General features: G+C 38.1%; 1 protein-coding gene across 2 annotated transcripts in view; it reads left to right on the top strand.

Moving 5' to 3' along the window:
* The window catches only part of COMMD10 (COMM domain containing 10), a 112,981-nt gene that overhangs the window by 1,659 nt on the left and 89,920 nt on the right, over nucleotides 1-21,402 (top strand). For both annotated transcript variants that reach the window (XM_074569878.1, XM_074569877.1), the window contains exons 3-4: nucleotides 955-1,065; nucleotides 2,984-3,139. In XM_074569878.1, coding sequence (XP_074425979.1) covers nucleotides 955-1,065; nucleotides 2,984-3,139 — 267 coding nt within the window. The remainder of the gene's footprint in view (nucleotides 1-954; nucleotides 1,066-2,983; nucleotides 3,140-21,402) is intronic.

The raw sequence follows: 21,402 nt of genomic DNA, 5'->3' as shown, positions 1-21,402 counted from the left end.
CATCAGTTGGCCTTTCCAAAGCACCTGACTCTAGAGCACGTTAACTTGCTGGAAACTTTAAATAAACTTACTTGCCTCAACAAAGCAGATACTTGGAGCTCTGCATTTCCTTCTAAAACCTAATTATCCAAATAATGTTTCTATTTTGATATTCTTATTACACAAAACCTCCAATGATCGCAATGTTTGTAATTGCCTTATTTTGTTTATTCTGATGGATTAATTCCTTTTTTGTGTTGTCTTGCAGTTTTGGGTTACTAAGTGGTCTAAATGTGGTGGTTTTATGTCTGCAGCATAGATTTGCCAGTAATTACGTTTTAAAAGAAGGCAATATCTGCATTTAAATTACTATTTAATTTGCTGTAGTATAATAAATAGAACTGCTGTATTTTAAAAGTACAGCACGTTCTCAGTAGTCTTCAATAATACAGTAGGCTGTAGATCAAAACCTGAGTTTCAGAGTAAGCACAGATTAGGCCTTTATTTCCTTTGTAACATCGTGGATGGTTTTCAGAAGAGTATCCAGAGTGGAGGAAGCATACGTAACTAACTCTACTTCAGTTTTGCTTTCTGTTTTCTTTATGGTCGGAATGAAGTAATGCACTTCGTAATTATCTTGTTTTTATTTATAAAAGGTTGTTGGAGATGATCTGATACTTGAAAGAAAAATGTTTCTTTAGTGTCTCTCAGGTGCAAAGAGAAGGCATTTGCTTGTGATGTATTTCAAACAATCCGGGTAACTTCTCATGTGATACTGTTGCTTTTAATTTTGATTTTCAGTGACAGAAATTGCATTGCATTTTTCTGTTGTAAAAGAGCTTTACTTTGTTTTTTCTATTTAGAAACAGCTGGACAGCCACTATGTTTATAAAAATTATGAGAAAGTTTTTGTTTTGACAAGTATGCTCTTGGCTGCTGAATGGAATGTCAGGACTAACTGTTTTTGTGCTTCAGGCTGAAAGTAGCTTCAGTGAAGAGGAGGAAGAAAAACTTCAAATAGCTTTTTCGTTGGAAAAGCAGGATCTTCATCTAGTTCTCGAAACTATATCATTCATTTTGGAACAGGTACCTTGGTTTTTATCAGTACGAATTGATAATTTTTTTAATCCTATTGTAGATTTCAAAGTTATAAAAGTCAAGTTACAGAGGAATTAGTGAAGACATCTGTCTGTAGTATACTGTGTATGTTCTGGGGGCATGATTTTACTGCTTTTGTTTGCATGCCTTCCTGATTTGGATTGGACTCATTGCATTTGTGAAATGAGTTTCCAGCTAATGCAAATATAGGTAGTGGAAGCAAGCTCTGCATGACTCTAAGAGAAGTGTTAATAATTACGAGATACAGTGTTTCTTCTTATTCATTGTAAGCGAGCCAGCCATGCATTTTTTAATTGCTGTAAGGAAAATACTAGATAGCATTATTGGGCATTGCTTAAGTTACATGAAGTGTCAGTTATGGAAAACTTTCACGCACAGAGGTCTGTACTTAGGTGAACAGGCACATCTGATGTAGCTCTTGTCTGAACTAAGAGGTGTCTGCATGGTGTAGAGCGAAATACCTTGTAAAGAGAGAAGGCTTTCTGGTTCTAAAGAGAGAAGGTTTTCTGATTCTACAGTCTGCCACTACTCAGGCTGCAAAGCCGATGTAATACCTGGTAAATATGGTGACTTTCTTAGAAATTGTCACAGCTGCAATGTTACCCATCCATTTCATGCAAGTATACCAAGTGTAGTCTGTGCAGAGGGCATGCATACTGACGGTCTGTTGTGGGATTTGAATCTTGTCCGTTCTTACACATGTCAATGTGTGACTGTTTGCCCTTGTTAACACATTCCACAGCACTAGAAAGAAATCAAGCAAACAATCCTCCCCATGGCTCCTATCCACCGAAAAATCAAAATGAAACCTGAGGTCACATCCAGACTGGAATTTTGCATTTTCATCTCAGCCAAACAGCAAACCTACCTGTTTTATTGCCTGGTCTTAATTTCATCAGACTGCTTTGCTTCATAGAATCATAGAATAGTTAGAGTCAGCAGGGACCTTAAAGATTACCTAGTTCCAACCCCCTGCCATGGGCAGGGATGCCTCCCACTAGACCAGGCTGCTCAAAGCCTCATCCAGCCTGGCCTTGAACACTTCCAGGGATGGGGCATCCAACACTTCTCTGGGCATTTATATGATAGTTATTGAAGATGAACAGAAAAAGCAGTTCAGTCTCCTCTAGGACTTACTACTTTTGCTTTTTAAAAAGAAAAGAAAGGGAAGGATATTAATATCCGCCCAAAGAAGTCTTGTAGATGGAGTATGTGTTGTATGAGGACTCTTGTATTCCCAGTGATAGCTACACTTCTTGGAGTAGCTTCTTGTTCTGTCAGAGCACATAACTTTTTTAGTAGCACTTTGGTCTATGGACACATTATAGATAATAAGACTGCTGCATGGTCTTTGCATGTGTTGTTTCTTTTTCCCTTTTTTTTTTTTTCCTCCCTGCCTTAGTGCTGATGGAATCCTGTGTTAAAGTGGAGACCAACATACTATATAGAGTGTTTACCACAAAAATTGCTGACAATAGGGAGGTAGTATCTAACTTACTACTGTCTCGTAGTTCAGGCTTGCTTGAACAGTATGAATTTGGATAAGTTGTCCTTTCTTTATGGTCACAGTTGACTTCAAAACCCATTTTTTTTCACTGAGATAGCTGCTTTGGTATTATGTACAATAGAAACATACACATATACATAGGCATTTTTTTATAGTTTGTCTATCTTGAGAAGACATTTGTAATACTGCATTTTTAGATACAATCGAGATAGAAAAGTGTAACTATCTTCTCAGTCAGAGGGTTAAGATGAACAGGATGCTTGCAGTCCCACAGTGGAGTTGCAAGTAAAAATCTTGTGTGGTTGTCTGTGGTAGAATATAGCTGGCACAACTGGTAGAACAGTACTCAACAACAGTGATTATTTTTCATTTTAACAGGCAGTCTATCATAATTTGAAGCCTGCTTCTTTGCAACAGCAGCTGGAAAGCATTCACCTGGATCAAGAAAAAGCTGAAGCATTTGCCAGTGCATGGGCAGCTGCAGGTCAAGATACAATTGAAAAGTTCAGGCAGAGGGTTTTGACACCTCAGAAGGTAATGTGGGTTGTTTTTTTTTTTTTTTTTTTCTAAGAGAGAATACAGCTGTGTAGGTATGTTTTAAAGTAAGGAATTTAAACTAAGATACAAAGATTGTGACAAGCCAAGGTATAGGAAAATAAAAAGGGTAATTATTAGGGAGTAGATCAATGTGATGGGGGCAGTGGAGTTCCATTGTCTTAAAGAGATGTTACGTGTTAGCTGAGCTGCTGTAACTGTTCAACCTTGACTGTATGTGCACTGTTAGCAATGTAAAGTAATGCAACCTACATACCATTTGGAGATGTTTGTGAACATGCTTTACAATAGGTCAAAGGTAAAATGTGCTCATAAACACTTGTAGTGGTTCAACTCATGGGTTTAGCTCATCAGCCTGTTGATTCTCTGTACGTGAAGTGTATCTGAGCTCCTGGCATCTTTAATTTTGTTGGCTGGTTGGATGGTGCGTTTTGTGAGATAATTACTACAATTTGGAGATAGTTTTCTGTGATGGCATGATAATCTTACTTCATATGTGCCTGCTACCCATTAAAACTTTGTTACATGCTGTAGAAGTCTCATTGTATCTTTAGGCATAGATGTCTACATCTATAAGAAGGTATAGTAACACCATAGTGTCATTGAATCATTGAGGTTGTAATAGAGCCTTAAGATCATTGAGTCCAACCATCAACCTAACACTGCCAAGTCCACCACTAAACTGTGTCCCTCAGCACCATGTCTACACGTCTATTAAATGTCTCCAGGGATGGTGACTTAAGCAATTCCCTGGGCAGCCCGTTCCAGTGCTTGACAATCCTTTTGTTGAAGAATTTTTTCCTAATGTCCAATCTACACCTCCTCTGGTGCAACTTGAGGCTATTTCCTCTCATCCTTCTGTTGAGTCGTAATAAGCCTTCAACTGCAGAAGATGTATATAGAACACATCAGTGTCAGCCAGGATCAAATGGTTCAAAAGAATTGTGGAACAGTTACTCAATTATTCTTGATTTATTTTTATCACTGCTATATATCATGTTGAGATGGGATTCAGTTCATTACTTTACGATTTGGTTAGTAAAATATACATAGGAAATAAATTTTATATATAAGGTAGACATGATACATTGACAGAAATAGAACAACATAATTTATACCAGCAGGTTTACATGTAAATAAACCTAGAATTTTATTTAGGTGTAAAGCACACATTTTGAGAACGCAAGATATGTCTGTGGAACAGACTAAAGATATTCAGAATTGTATCACCGGTGATTTTTCCAAAGTATTTAAACTTGATCCTTTGTAAAACTGGGGAATTTTTGACACATGACTTGAAGAATTTTTATGTGCAAAATTACAGTAACTCACGAACCTTACCAAGTAAATGACTGATAATGTAAGTATATATAAAAAAAAACCAAAACAAAACCAAAAAAACCCCCAAACCACACCTGAGTTGAGCAAGATCTTTTGAGCGTCTATCTTTTCGAGATAATATTTACCAATGCCAAGCATACAAGTCCCAAAGTGTAAATGGTCAGCGATACAGTTAGTGTATATGCAAGTATGACTGTCCATTGAAGAAGGTGAGTAATCTGAAAACCAAGTGAAATCACAAAAGGTTATAAGGCTAACTTTTCAGAATAGAGCATACGTGTGCAGGATGGAAGGCAATTCTGAAGATAGCCTACAAAGCAGCTGTTTGAGAATTTTTTTTAGACAGACTGTGCACTAATACATATTTTACTGCTGGGTCTGCAGCATATAAGAAACTAATAAAAACACATTTATTTGGAATTTGTACCATGCACACCTGTGGTCCTTCTGTGACCTGGTTTGAGTACGATATTGGTTTGTGTTTTGTCTGCAGTTTTGTGACCCCTGCTACATGCAATGCTTCTGGTGTATGTTACAGTTTTGGAGATTCTTTGTGACCTCAGCACCATCTCATATAATGGAATGGCATTTTTCTAGTATATTAGATCCTATATAAAGCAGTTTTAAACTGTCATTTATAATTAAGCTTGCAGAAAAGCAACTGCAAAAATATCAGAGTGCAATTTACTTGTTTTTTAGCATGAAAGCAGGTTTAAATACAGATATGAGCTTTTACATATGCTTAAATCATCATTTTCACTTCCCTCTTTTTTTTCTTTTCCTAGCACAGATGACAGATTGAGTATCAGTTTGAGTGTGAGTTTAGATCTTAAGGTGTAATTTGAGTTTGAACTTGAATTTACGTTCTCAGTTTGTTTTGAAAACCTCTGAAGTCTTAATCCTGTAGATTTTAGTTAAGTGAAAAAATCAAAGTTCACAAGAACTTTTCCTTAACCCTAAGATTAAGTTCACAAACCAAATTGCTGAATAAAGTATTTGTTCTGCTAACAAGGCACACAGAGACCAAATATTTTAAAAATTGCATAGGATCATGGAAGAACTTGCCATCTCCTTATAATCTTACAAATCTCCTTGTAACGTCTTATCAGTGCAGTAGATGACTGCATGATCCTTCCATTGTTTCCTTCTATATTCTATACGTAATACATATCAGCACGTATTCGCTGTATTATCTTTCTGTACCTTGAAAAATAGCAGGCAAAATACTTTCTTTCTAGTGGTACGTTGTTGTAGTAGCCAACTTGCTGTAAATGTTCATCAACATCACTTGAATTAAAGTTTAAAAAAAAAAGTTAGAATTCTGAAAAATAGTTAAATCATAGTAGCTTTTTACATTAGATCTACTATTCAGATATTTAGATTGATTTAAAAGTTTTATTAACCTTATTTGTTTTTAAAAAAAAAAGTATTAAATTCTTAATACTGTCTGCCACATGTATACACAGGTATAACACGTAAAACAATTGAGCCTATAAATGTGCCCTCTGTATAGGTACTTCTTTATATGGCCGTGTGAGAGTTCCTGATTTGCATTGTGCGCTTCTCTCCCAGAGGCAATATTAGGTACAGAAAAAGCATTTGACATTTCTGTTGTTGTAATTTCAAGCAACAGAATCACAGAATGGTTCGGGTTGGAAGGAACCTCTGAAGGTCATCTGGTTCAACCCCTCTGCCCAAGCAGGGCCACCTACAGCCAGTTGCCCAGGACTATGTCCAGACTGCATTTGAACATCTCTGAAGATGAAGACTCCACCATATCCCTGGGGAACCTGTGCCAGTGCTCGATCACTGTCAAAGTGCAAAAGTGTTTTCCTGTGTTCAGGCAGAGCCTCCTGTGTTTCAGTTTGTGCCCATTACCTCTTGCCCTGTCACTGGGCACCAATGAAAAGAGCCTTGTTCAGTCTTCTTTACACCCTCCCTTCTGGTATTTATATACATTGATAAGCCTTTTTTTCTCCAGGCTGAAAAGTCCCATCTCTTTCAGTCCTTCCTGATCTGTAAGGTGCTCCAGTTCCTTCCTCATCTTTTTGGCCCTTTGCTGGACTCTCTCCACTATGTCCATGTCTCTCTTGTACTGGGGAGCCCAGCACTCCAGGTGTGGCCTCACCATGGTTGGGTAGAGGGGAAGGATCACCTCCCTCAGCCTGCTGGCAATATTCCTCCTAATGCAGCTCAGGATACCATTAGCCTTCTTTGCTGCAAGAACACATTGCTGGCTCATGTTCAATTGGGTGTCCACCAGGACTTCCAGGTCCTTTTTCACAAAGCTGCCTTCCAGCTGGACAATGCCCAGCATCTGCTGTTGCTTGGGATTGTTCCTCCCCCGGTGCAGGACTTTTTCATTTCCCCTTGTTGAACTTCCTGAGGTTCCTGTCTGCCCATATCTCCAGCCTGTCCAGGTCCCTCTGGATGGCAGCATGACCCCCTGGTGTATCAGCCACTCCTGCGAGTTTTGTGTCACTTGCAAACTTGCTGAGGGTACACTCTGCCCCATCATGCAGATCATTAATGAAGATGTTGAACAGGACTGGAGGCAGTACTGACCCCTGGTGTACACTGCTAGTTACTGGCCTCCAACTAGACTTCGTTGCTCCAATAGTCACCTTCTGGCCCTGGCTGTTCAGACAGCTTTCAACTCACCTTTCTGTCTGTATCATCAGCTTATATCAACAGCTTGTCTACGAGGATCTGATGTTTCACACTCTCAAGGACCTCCCTGAAGTCAAGGGGAGGTCTTTGCACTATGGTGGTCTATCCACTGCTCTTACCTTGTCTACAAAGCCAATATTTCACTGTAGAAATTAATTAAGTTGGTCAAGTGTGACTTACTTCCCTCTTGTGAATCCATGCTGGCTATACCAAGTCACCTCGTTCTTCACACGCCTCGAAATGTTTTCCAGGATTAGTTGTTCCATCATCTTCCCAGGGACTAGGGTTAGGCTGACCAGCCTTTAGTTCCCTGGGTCCTCCTTCCTACCATTTTTGAAGACAGGAGTGACCTTTGCTTTCCTCAGAAATCTTGAGGATTGGTGTTTGATGGGCGGTTTTGGATTTTTTTTGGTTGTTTTTTTTTTCCTTTTTTTTCTTAAGACTCTGATTTATTCATGCTCTGTGTATGGCTGAAGTTGGATTCATAATGATGCTTTTTTTGGCCAAGTATACCTTGTAGTTTTGTTAGTGATTCAGATTCCAGGAATACAGGAGTTACTGTACTGGATCAGAAGGTCTCTTGCATCCTCAAGGTGATTGTTTATCACTTGTGAAATATCCTGGAGGTTTCAGTCTGTGTACTTGCCTGATTTCTGTTTTTCTACCACTTGAGGGAAAAGTGATATGTGTTCATGTTTTTTAAAAACAGTATATCCATTGTCTTTAGATTTTATTGTATATCCCCTTTTTTGTTATGAGAAAAACTAAGAGCGTGGTCTTTATTGTTTGTATTTTAAAATACATAGTGATTTCTCACTCATTCCATGGAAGTTTCCTGCTTGTCCATGAAGATTGTATGATTCTATGTTATCTCTGTCTGACATATTTCTGCTGTATTTTGGAAGAAACTAATGTGAATAGAGTGTGATATGGGCTTGCCTGGAATACTAATACTTTACTTGGTGGCTTTGTAATTAAGGTCTCCCTCAGGGGTTTGGACTGGGACCAACACTACTTAATGTCTTCATCAATAACACAGTGGGATTGAGTGCACCCTCAGGAAGTTTGTGGATGACACAAAGCTGAGTGGCGCAGTTGACATGCTTGAGGGAAGGGATGCCATCCAGAGGGACCTGGACAGGGTGGAGGAGTGGGCCCATGTGGACGTTGTGAGGTTCAGCAAGGCAAAGGGCAAGGTCCTGCACCTGGGTCTGAGCAAGACAGAGTTTGCAAAGCAACTAAGGAAGATCTAATTGGAATTTTATCTTGAGTTTAAAGTGTTTTAGTAAAATCCAAATGGCAAAATAATTCTGAGTCTCTCCTGGCATCTGATACTTAGAAGTTTTCTATTTTGGAAGTATTGAAATGCTGTCACTAAGACTTCTTTCTGTAGTACACACTAGAAAGACCAGGCAGTAATCGTTCATTTCTGTTTTAAGTAAACAAAAAAAGATAAACAGGTTTGTTTTTTTTTTTTTATTTAGAGGTATGATTTGCACATTAGGCAAACACTGAAACCTTTGGGCAAATTGAAGGAAGAACCGAAGACTGATTAATTTATAGCCAAAGCTAGTGGGTAGCTGACTGTCCAGGATTATTCTTTCATAATATTACTAATTAATTTGGCTTATCACTGTTTTTGAGAGACTAGGCCACTGCATCTTTTACCTTGCAGCAGTGCTTATATTTGGACTCCAGACCACTAGTTATTACAGGAAGTAATGTCATACAGATATTTTGCTTGTATTAACATGTTATTTCTCTTAAACCAGATTTGCTTCTTGCCTGCAAACTGCAACTTGGTATGAAAACTAGTCTTCTGGATTATGGGTCTGTCAGTTCTATGCAATAGATGCAGGTGGTAGTGCACTGGCTGATAGCTTCATTAGGTTGACAAGCCAAATTGAGTTTGTTAGAGCAACAGAACAAGTATTTCCCAGAATGCTGATTAGGTGAAGTTTTTTGTGGCATGTTGAACACTACTTCAAATTGTTAGGGAAAAATTGTTCTTTTTTGAACGTAGATCTTAGAAATTTTTTTGGTGCAGACTGCTTAGTTGACAGGATGTTATTGTCTTGAGAAAGGAATAATAACTGTAGAGTTAAACTGAAGCTGTACTGTTTAGTGCTATTTATTTTCTCACTTCATCTTTTCATTTTTCTTTATTGAGCTATAGGCAGTCTTCAGCTGCACAGGGTTATTAATTACATATATTGTCCTGTTGCATTAATTGATTCTTGGAATCTTTACTCCCATGGCAGTTCCTTTATTATATTACTTCTGCTGCATAATACAATCCTAGTCAATTATACTGATGGTATTTGTATCAGTTTTTTCTTTGAATGTGTTCTTAATTTGGCTTCTAGAATGACAGGTCAATGATAACAATCTGATCCAGTTTTTAAATCCGCTTGGTAATGTATCAGTTTAGAAATCAGGACACATTGATCAGATTAAAATGTATTCTTTTCCTCTCTGTGAAGAAGAGCTAGCTTTTTAGTAGGCTTCACTCTGAATTCTCATGGCAATTTTCTATCTATTCTGTTGCATTTTTCCCTCTGTCCCTCCCCCTCCTCCTATATTATGTTCTCTGTATGTTTTTTGGTACTCAGCGTAAATCTATCTGTTTTACAGGCAGGTCAAGCTAAATGCCTCATAAGCTTCTTATGGGGCTTAACCTCATAAGGTTAAGATTCTCATGGTATCTTTAAGACAGATAAAACAAAAAAGATAAGAATCTCATGTTGCCAAGCAGGAGAAGTTTTTTATAGCCTTAAGACAGCATTACTTAATATAATGATGCGTGGGAATGAAACTAGTGAAATTACGTACCTAAAATTCTTGGCGGAGCTGTCAATTCTGTATCTTGACTGGCTGTTTGAAGCCATATGGGAAAAACTCTGAAAGTATTTTTCTCAGAAATTGGTCTTCTTGCTAAGGGGTGTATATGTAACACGAATATGCTAAATTCCCTCTGCTAAACACTGGCAAATCTACAAAAATACTCTGAAACACATGCATCCTATGGTCATTATGACAAAAAATGAAGAGAACTGGCGTGCTCTGTGTGTGTGTCATGGGGGAAAATTCTTTCTGATATCAGAAGAAATGCAAAATAAGGAGGAATACAGCTCAAACAGAAAGAATCTTTTAGTTTCTTGATAGTGTCTGATCCACTAGTCATTCTTACAGTGACAAACAGAGGTCACAAAGACTGTGTTGTCCCTTCAGGCATTGTCAGAATGAATTATGAACCAACTTGCATTATATGATGCCATCACAGACAGTGGTAAAAAGAATGTAAATGATGAAAGAGGTAGTAAAGAAACAGTTTTATAATTCCTGAGATTTATTTTAATAGCCAGCTACAGCTACAGCATATCGGAGTGTGTTTAATCTTCCACTGGCCCAGCTTTGTTAGTAGGTATTTTAATTGTTTACAATTTTTAGGTACTACTTCTTGAGGTTTTTTTAATGAGTTTCTTCCTATCCTGCTTACCCTCTTCTGTCTTCTACCAAGAGTGTGTAAGCGATAAAGGTTGAAAGAAGGAATGTTTTGAGAATGTTTAAAAACATCTGAAACATTTGTTCTGTTCCTACAAGCAAAATAGCGTCTTCTAAGCTACTCTTTTATAAGAGTACCATGCCTATCTTGTGTAACTCCCTGTGTAATACAAACCATAATTTTTCTTGAGTGTGTAAGAGAGCTTTTGAAACAGGTGTTGTGATTTCAAGGCTTGAAATGACAGGTAACTTCTGGGGTATTTTTTATGATTAATAACAATTTGTGCCTTATCTCTAATTAAAAATCTAACTTCATCTTCCCACCATTGGATCTTGCTATATATTCTTCTGCTAGATAAGAGACAGTCAGCCATGGCTTTTCCACACAAGTGCTCATAGACTGGTGCATACTTTTATTGCAACTCTGTACCCACAAATTTCCTAGAGGGAGAAAGAGCACAACAATAACTTTACCTTTTGCACAAAGCGCATCCCTAAATACTGGGGTTTTGGAAACTTGAATGTTCTTTCTAATTTTTGTCATACAATCCCTTTCTGTTTGCTTTCAAGCTAGCTGCTTATTGGTTAAAATACATGTAAAGATGAAAACCTGCGGTAACTTCAGTTAGGGAAAAGTCTTTTGAAGTTTTTGCTTCTTAGCACTAGCCTTGCTCTACCAGTTTCATGTCGTGTTATGTCTTTTGTTTCCTCCCTTTTGAAGTACACTGGTACTTTTTGGTGTGTGTCTTTTCCTTTTTTAAATTCAAAGATTAAAGATGTGAGGGGTTTGGGTTTGGATATTGAACAAAGAAGTCTGAAAATACCACTCTTCCTGGTATATGTACTAAGCAAGGTTTGCTGAAGAGAAATACGACTTCATCCTTGCAGACAAAAATGGGAAGTCAGAGGAAATTAACCCTTCAGGAGAGAGCCAACCTTGGATGAAGAATCTAGTTCATCTTACATCTTCACCAAATAACCTGGCTTTAGGTACATACCTTGTGCAGATTTTCCTTTTAGAGTTAAATCTCAGTCTTGTTTTCTATTTTCAATACACTTTTAATATTCAAATCATCTCTGAGAGGTAACTGAGGTACTGGCTTTTTTCTGGCTTGCTGCACTTGCTTTTTCTAGCATTAATTTCAAGCTGAAACCTCTCAGTTTACAAAGTCAGAACACTTACTGTTCCTCTTTTTTATTTTCTTCTGCCTCCTATAGTTACTGATATCATTAGGGAAAGTTGTGGCGAGGGATCTGAGAGTTGCACAGCAAACATAGTGCATGACCTGTGGCTCTCTTCAGTGCCTCTCTGTCCCACTCACTTGGTTTATCCACTCGTCTGGGTCTTTGGTCCAACTTATCTTCAGTCCGTTGGTCTTACAGTGCCTTCTTGCGAGACTAAGATAGAAAGCCACATAAATAGATTCTTTTTGTTTTTTAAACTTCTCTGAATGTTTTCCTTTGGGAATTGTGTTCTATTTGGTCAGTCTTTTTACAGGATTCTGTAAATTCACTGTCCAGGTGTCTGACCGGTCCAACCCTTTCCCTGCCATTACGTTAGAACTACCACTATTTCTAGTTAGAGACAATCATAGCATGTGGTACTACTTCAGAACCTAGAAGATTATTCTTGTCTACTGCTGAAAAACATAGTTGTTGCTTTCCATTTTGTTTTGGTTTGTTCGTCTGTTTGCTGATGGTCTTGCAGTATCTGTGAGATTAAGGCAGATTTGGATTTGATACTGCATTCTAGTATTGTGACTAGATAGATAATATACGTCCAGTGATTCCTATTTTCTTACAACTACATGACGAAGGTACATTGCAAGACTATCATTAAGGTTGCAAAGTCCGGTCTTAGAATTTAGTAAGAGGCACTGTAGTTGACTGTGCAACCTCTGCTTAACTTGGCTGTGCATATGTGTTATGACTGTAATTACAGACTTTCATGCTTTTTTTAAAAAAACACCCAACCACTGTTATTCTGACTTTGTTTTATGGATGGATGTAAAGTTTTATTGATAGTTATATACAATTTTTGTGGTGCCTGCTCTGTGTCTTGGGTTTAATTTGAAGATTTGCCTGGTACTGTCATCTGAAGATGCTGGTCTTTCAATTTGTGACTCACATCTCTGTATAAAAACTGAATCTTAGAGGTTTTAAATCTGCCATTGAAGAGTACTTTTCACTGAAACCGCAAAATGCCTCAGTAATCCATTTAGAAAATGGGTATGCTGAATTGTTGTTTGTACAGTTTGTACAGAATATGTTTGTACAGTAGGGGAACAGACTTTGAAATACTGTATACCATTAGGTTTTTCCACTGCTGTTCAAAAGGTGGTAGAGGACTGTAGTCAGAAACTTTATGCAACCAATGTGAAAATCCAACTGTTTCACTGCAGACTTCGTCAGCCATGGAACAGTTGTTACAGTGAGGCCTGCTGAAAAGAAGCTGCAACATCCAGAACTTCCTTCAAAGATATACACACCACATTAATACAACTGAAGTCAGTTGCAACAATATGGAATAGAAATCAGGGTGTTTATGCCGTCATCTCCCCTGCCCCCAGTGCTAGAGTTTCCCATCAGTAGGAAAATGACGTTTGATCTGGGGCTTATCTTAAAGGAAACGCTTTCTTCCTGAGTACAGAATACTTCTGTGATGCAGACCCTACCTATGATGATTGTAAGATTGTGCTTGTCACTCATTGCCTTCCACTTAAAAATGTGCACCTTTTTTTTTTCTGTTTTAATATTTATTTGCTATATTGAGTACACTTTTGGCTTTATCCTGCTAGTGTCTCCTCTGCACTAACATTCTTTTCTTAAGCAGACAGGGAAAGTTTTTGAAGGAGTTCAGTCAGTTATGTTCTGTCATCCTTTTCTTGGCCTCTTACCTAAGTTATTTTCATCATCACAGCAGGCAAAATTGACATTTTCATGTCTAATTTGGAGTTTTGATACTGCTATGCTGAGTGTGCTGATGGAGAGCAGAACTGACATCTTAGGCTGTAAATTTCAGAGAGCAGACTTAATGGTTTACTCTAGTCTTTATGTTGCGTGATTACATAGGTCTGAAGTTAGACTAATGCTTTTCTTAACGTGTAATACACTTTTAGTCTTCTCCCATCCATACAAAACTAATAGTTAATTTATTAAAACGACATCTACATGTTGCAGTAGTTTCTTTAAATGAAAGTATTCATTTATGTAACTATGACTTAGTATATTTTGTCTAATTTGATTGTCGCGAGATCAGGGGAGGGGACCCCCAAACTTTAAAATGTGAGTATTCTGACTTTCTTTTTCTGCAATGAAATGAGGAGTAGTTGGTCTTCAGTGTAGGAACTACAGGAGTTACTCTTTCAAGAATTAAAGTGAGTGAAAGGATAGCCATGCTCATTTTCCTGTAGGTTTTTTGTTTAGAACAACTGAAATAAGTGCCTTGTAAGTGAAAGATCTGCACCAGAAAAATGCTTATGTTACAGATTATTTATTTCCTCAAAATATTTTGTTAGTTGGAAAACATTCTTAAATGTTTTGTGTCAGTGTGATACATGCTATTGTAACAATATGATAAAAAGATTTGCTGAAGATGTCTTTCATACCTCATCATCTCTCACTTCACTGTTCATAATAGCTTCAATGAGAGTAATACACAGAAATCTTAAATTACATAAACAGCTCTTTCAGATTGTTCTATGAAAAGTTTTCATCTTTAAAATTGGACTATTCCCCTGAAATTAGTGGGGAAAATAGCTGAAATGAGCGAGTTAGTATTTGAGTTAAAAAGACAAAATTCTCATTTCATTTGTTAAAACAAGATTTAATTTTTTTCTTTCTGCAGTTGTTGCCTTTGGGGGCAGAATAGGTTCCTTTCTAAGGTACATGTGGCAGAGGCATCAAGTTGTTAATTTTCCCTGTTGCTGCAAGCAGCTACATCATATAGTGCGCTTTCTGAATTTGTCAGGCTCTGTCTTTAAATTATCTAAGAGTTTTTGCTCACACTGTTGGTATTCGAGGGTAGTTCTTGAGTCTTATTTCTCTAGCTAGCATAAATTTACTTCCTGAAGAATGGGCTGAAGGCTGGGTTTTTGTCCCCTTATTGTGCACTGTCCTGTAGTGTTTGTTACTCACTCTTAAACTGTAACAGCAGAAGTTTTAGACTTTGGAATGTTAAGTTATCAATATTTAATTTAGACTGAATTTAAGTAGCCTTAGTGAGCGCTCTAGCACTCATGTAGTGAAGCTGAACTTACTTCCAAGAGCAGTTGCTGTGTGTAAGCTGATACAGTGCTCTTACAGATATACCCCACGTGGTGGAAATAGATGAGGAGAGTGCAATTCTTAAAAATGATGCCATTACACTTGCATACTTTTTTGGTTTTTTTACAGAAAAAGCTTTTTAGAAACAAACATGTAGATTTTTTTCTGAGGATATAAAAAGCATAATCTTATGTGCAGTATCATCTAATTTATCAGAAATACCAGAATATTTTGAACTGAATGGCCTCTCAAAATCAGGATTGAAGTATTTGAAAATGAAGTGGGTGGGCCTATATACCAGTGGCACATGAAACTAATTTCTCTATTACTGTAACTGTCCTACTTTAGTTTGTTAGGCATCTGCCTAACATAAGACTATTTTCTGTGGTACCTGTAAAGAATGAGTCGGTAAGAAGTTCTTTTTGGCATTCGATTTCTATTACACATTTTTTTTAAAGACCTCACAAAAATGAAGTCAGTTGTGCCGCTTCAGCCTGTCCTCAAATGAATCAGACTGCCAGTGAAAGAAGGAACTATAGATGCACTTAAACTGCCCTGAAATGGTTCTTTGAGTATTGACCCAAAGTCAGTAGAATTGGGTATTAGTCCTCAACTATGCAATTCTAAACCAGCATTCTGTGCCGTAGGAAGCTGCCTGCGACCAAGAACAGGGATGTCCATATTAATCAAGTCCTTCAGCACCACCAGTACCAGAAGAGGTAGCACTATTAGAAGCACGCAGTTTTATGCCAAGATTTGGGTTTTCAGAAGGGATGTTAAGATTTATTTTCAGCTGTGCTCAAGTTAGTAAAGTCTCTAGAGGCCAGTTCAGCTGAACTGATGCGCGCATTATGAACTAGATGAGTAAGATTTAGTATCATACCATAATTTCCTTAGCACACCTTAATACACGTTCTTCTTCTCAATATTCACGACATGTGACATAGTTATTCTAAAGGTTAGTCTTACTGGCTTTTAACTCTTACTGTGGGCCACAAGCTCAGTTTGCTTTAAAATTCTCATCACTCATGTTGGAAAGCTTCAACAGCCCCTTAGCAACTTCAAGGTAAGGAAAACCTTTTGCTCTCTAAAAAGGCACATGTCGTTGAGGGAGTTTGTGCTTCTAAAAAAAAAAGTCCAAACAGACAAACTAAACCGGTGCCCATTGGGAGAAATGCCCAATTGAAATAATACAATTGAAAAACTGCATTATTATATTGTTGATTTTCAGACATTACCAAATGTAGGGGTAATGTTACCACCTTTTTTTACCATTTACCTTTTGCCAATACTGAAAACATTTGTTGTAGTAATAGCAGTAGAATTCAGAAATTGCATATGCTAGTTTGCTTATGCTATGTGTTCCTTCCCCACTGAGAATTCTGTTTTTCTCACTTTTTAAACTTTAGGATGAAACTAATTTTAACAATTCTTTTTCTTGCTCTTTGGTAAGCGCTAATCAACAGTTCTCTCTCTTCCTGTAGAAATGCGTACAGTCATTTGTTTATCTGAGAGTCTAATAATGGATATGCCAGGATCTTCGTAATCTTTCCTGTAGCCTGTTTATCTATAGTTGCTTATTAAGTCATATTTAACCTATAATGCTGACTAATCGTATTTGCCCACATGTTCTGAATCATGTATGTGTTCTGAATATTCTCTCATGAACTGAAGACTATGGTTGTATGTTTTAGTATTACACAGAGGTGAAGTATGTAATATTTTATACTATTTAGGGAAAGCTAGGTTTTCTGAAAGCAGCAAATCTTGCCAAGAGAATGGAGTGCAAGGATCTGAATGAAATATTTAGATCTTCATAATACGTTAAATTTGAGCTGTAAAGTGATTGTCTGTTTCATAACTGTATAAATGTCTGGTGGTTATAAAAACCCCAGTCCTGGTGATTTTATGTGTCCAAGCAGTATTTCCATACTGTAATTCTTGCAGGTTCAGTGCTTTATTTACTCATTGTTACTTTTACTTTCCCTGAGGTAAATGTTTACAGCACTTTCTAAGGGACAAATAAATGCCAAATCATGGATTGCCAATGGAGGAGAAATAGTGATTTGCATGGTACTATGGCATCTTGCTTGCATTGTGGTAAGAAGTTGTTTGTGCCACATCAGTGAGTTCTGAGGGCAGTAACACTGATTTTCTATAGTTGCTGTAATGATTTGTCATGGATTACATGACCTTCTGAAAGCTTCACCTTCTAGAAGTGGGTAATTTATATGAGAATACCAGTTTTCCATTTAAAATTAAAACAAGCTTCCAGTCTTCATGAGTGTAGAGACAGACAGGAAATGTGATCTCAGTATATCACTCAAGTCCAAAGTAAAAAAATATCCCCTTTCCCTGCTCTGATACTGACTGAGCGTTTAAACCCCTTTTTCTCTCCTCCCTTAAAAATGCTGGACCCTCCTCCAGAAGTTTTGAACAGCTGAAGTTGGAAGTATTGGGGAAGACATTTTAGGTTCTAACGTATTTTCTGAAATTCTGTTTCCATTTTTAGTTTTCCCTTTTTTTCACAATATTCCCACTTATTTTCTTTTCTCAAATTAAGGTCCTTGCCAGCTTTTTTGAGTGTGAGTTTCTCAATCACTTTGACTCTGTTCTTGGTCCTCAGATTGGAGCCCTACAACATGCCTGTTCTGCACATCCAGTCTGCCTTCACTCTCCAAGTCGTAGTCCTTCATTTTTGAGTCTGATAGACTGGATTTTGTATAGCTATGATGGGCTGAGGCCAACGGTATGAGGTTCAACAAGGCCAAGTGCCAGGTCCTGCACGCGGGTCACAACAACCCCATGCAGCGCTACAGGCTGGGGGAGGAGCGGCTGGAGAGCTGCCTGGCAGAAAAGGACCTGGGGGTGTTGGTCCACTGCCAGCTGAATATGAGCCAGCAGCGTGCCCAGGTGGCCAAGAAGGCCAACAGCATCCTGGCCTGTATCAGGAACAGTGTGGTGAGGACTAGGGAAGTGTTGTCCCCCTGTGCTCAGCCCTGGAGAGGCCCCACCTCGAGTACTGTGTCCAGTTTTGGGCCCCTCACCACAAAAAAGCCATTGAGGCACTGGAGCGGGTCCAGAGAAGGGCAACGAAGCTGGTGAGGGCTCTGGAGAATAAATCTTACAAGGCACGGCTGAGGGAGCTGGGGTTGTTCAGCCTGGAGAAAAGGAGGCTGAGGGGAGACCTTATGGCTCTCTACAGCTACCTGAAAGGAGGCTGTGGGGAGGTGGGGGTCGGTCTCTGCTCCCAGGTAACAGGCGATAGGACAAGAGGAAATGGCCTCCAGTTGCACCAGGGGAGGTTTAGGATGGATATTAGGAAAAATTTCTCCACAGAAAGGATTGTGAAGTGCTGGAACAGGCTGCCCAGGGAACTGGTTGAGTCACCATCCCTGAAGGTATTTAAAAGATGTGTAGACATGGTGCTTAGGGACATGGTTTAGTGGTTTTGGCAGAGTTAGGTTAATGGTTGGACTGGATGGTCTTAAAGGTCGCTTCCAGCCTAGACATTTCTATGATTCTATTATTGTTTTCTCCTTGACCTTTTTAGGCTGAATTTCTTTGCCAAGAAACATTTGTTTGATTTCTATTAAAGCTTATAAGGTAAATACCTTTACGTAGTTGAGAAAGGAGAGATATTTTGATTTTTTTTTTGACAACTAATATAGAAACTTCTCATGTTTATCTGATTTCTTAATTTCTTCTCTGTTTTGGTTTAATTTGTAGTAATGTTTATGTGTAGTCAAAAGTGAAAGTAAAGATCTGTGGTGAAAATACTCCACAAAGAGACAATAATATATGAAAAGAGAATGGGATGTACCTGATGAGAGAAATGGTGGATTTTGTGTATGTTAATTTTGGTTATGTGGAATCCTTTATTTGCTTGGAGATTGTGCTTAAAGTTCATATCAGGTAAGCTGTGAAGGCTGACTTGATATTTAGTGCACATGGGCTTTTTCTAGAGGGTGACTTTCACCCAGACGTTTTACTGCTGTTATGTTAGATTGCAGATGATCCTGTCCTAATATGTAAAATACTGCGCTCTACTATTTAGTACGGAAAGTAGTCTGGTGGATGGGAGAGTGGGCTTGAGTTGGAAGCTCCCATGTTTTACACTGGAGGAAAATGACTGTGGATATCACAGACTTCATAGACGGACCAGAAATGATGTATTTATGTATCTGTAAAGGTGTTAGTGATCTACAAATGAAGGGTCAGATCCTCTCATATTAAGGGAACTGGCAGCTCTCTCTTGTGGATCTGCCCCTGCCACAGGCATGCATGGCCACTGAGAAGCACTACGTTTGCAGGCATTACAAAGCCGGTTTAGCAGGTATAACATCTTATCTTTTCTACAGCTAATACTGAGTGAGTGCTGGAAGGGAGAAGTGCATAGGTTCTTCCATGCCTGTAGCCATGTAGCCATTCCTGGCTATCATGGTGTCTTCTTCAGAAGCCTAAGTGGAACAAAATGGACACGGGAACTGAGGATTCCAGGGGTTGTCAAAAACTTCATCATGTCTTTGTTGCCCTGAATCATTTGCTGTAGGGTTCATGGAGCAGATATGAAGCATTTTCATATGTGCTTACTATTGGTTTTATTTAGTATCTATGTTTTTTCCTTTCCATGTTTTCCAGCTTGCACTTGTTTTTTGTTTTCTAAACATAACCCTGAGGTTAAATAAGTGCCAGAGATACCAGGGAGAACTTACAGCGCTAAATAGTACATTTTCAACAGTGTTTATTGTTGCAGTGACAAGGTAGCTTGCACATTTCTAAACTGCTGATAAGAAATTGTAAAAAGAAGCTAGAGGTCTACAGTAACTAAACCCATGGCTTTAGTTTCATGCTTGTTATGGAGAAATACTTCCTCCCCCGCTTCCCCGCCAGTAATTGCTCTTCAGGTAATATAAGTGTCAATGTTATCGCAAATTCTGGCATCATACAGTCTCTCCCAATGTTTGGTTTTCTATAAAAAGTTTTATATCAGAAATGAAAATAATTTTATAGTCCTTTCATTTTTGAAAAAAATTGTCCCTAAAATATGCACCACTTTGTGGCTACCAAATACTGTGCCTTGACAAAAATGCCATACAGAAACATGTCACTACTCTCAAAAGGTTAATTGATGTTTCAGGATGTTGAATGTCTTCTAAGTAAACATGACTATAGCCAAATACATTTTTCTTTCAAGAAAATAGTCAGACCATTTTGAAGCCTTAGGCAGAGTGCTATTTGTTAATCAAACCTTGTTCTCCTACAACTATATTTAAAACAGAAAAGATACATGAATCAAACAGGAAAACAAAGTAATTTTAAGGTAAAGCAATATAAAAAAAGAGTTATGGCTGTTGTTCAGCTATAAACTCAGGCCACTGTGCTGCCACATATATTGTATTATTCTGAGCCCTCTACAATGTTCCTGGATAGATGTGTATTAAAAGTCAAATAGAAGACATAAATTTGAATTTCTTTACTTTTGATGGTTTGTTTTTCATGCCACATACAATACACTATTTAATGGCCTTATAAAAGTCTTAAAAGTCAGGCTTCCTAGGATACTGTTCTTGTTTTATAATCCTGGACAAGATGCTTACTGGTCTAAGGTTTGGTTTCCATACTAGTATAATGAACTGTTTAAGTGTAGCTCATAGAAAGTCTTTTCTAAATTGGGAGTCTTGAACCTCAGTGACTGCAGTATGAAGAACCATTGTGTTCCAGAGCTTGTTCACTGTCTCAGTGTTTCACTCTAGCGGTTAAGTGTTTTATCAAAATAGGTAGTACTCTTTCCTGTTGCCTGCTTTGGACTGCTCCCACCACTAGCACATAAGTCAGCATTCCAGTCCTTCTCTGTTGACCATTATAAATTTTGACAGGGTTCTTTAACTGAACTGAATTACTTCCTTGATCTAGAGATCAAGACCTAAAGTAAGGCAAGATGCTAAGATCTTCACGCTCCTGAGAGAAACAGGTGTCATTTCTTTACTGAATTTTATTGAAATTTGTAGACAGAAAAATGTTTTCCAGCTGTGTCATTCTGGTATAATTTCCTGAAAGATTCCAGATACTGGCCAGCACAGGACCTTAGCAGACTTGTCCAGTGGTGTGATAGACTTGAGCTCATCCACAGAATCCACTTTGGATTGTGCTGTACTTTTGGTGGGATGGGATATTATTTTCATCAACGAAGATGTAATCAGGTTAGAGGAAATCAAACCAGAGAATTATGAATAAAAATTAACCTGCTTTTAGAATTTATGAAACTTGTCTTTTAAAGCATCTTTAGTTCATAGGTTGTGGGCATACTGTTACTAAAGCTATGCCTACCACAAAATGAGCTAGACCAGATTTACAGCATTTTAACTGTGCATGTTTGTGTTGTATGCATGCTTTCATTGATTTGATTGGTGTATAAACTCTACATATTTTTAGCACAGAGTGAAATCTGAATAGGGGCA

This window comes from Larus michahellis, chromosome Z, assembly GCF_964199755.1.
Source record: "Larus michahellis chromosome Z, bLarMic1.1, whole genome shotgun sequence".
Lineage (NCBI taxonomy): Eukaryota > Metazoa > Chordata > Aves > Charadriiformes > Laridae > Larus > Larus michahellis.
This window is presented reverse-complemented; position numbering and strand designations above follow the sequence as displayed.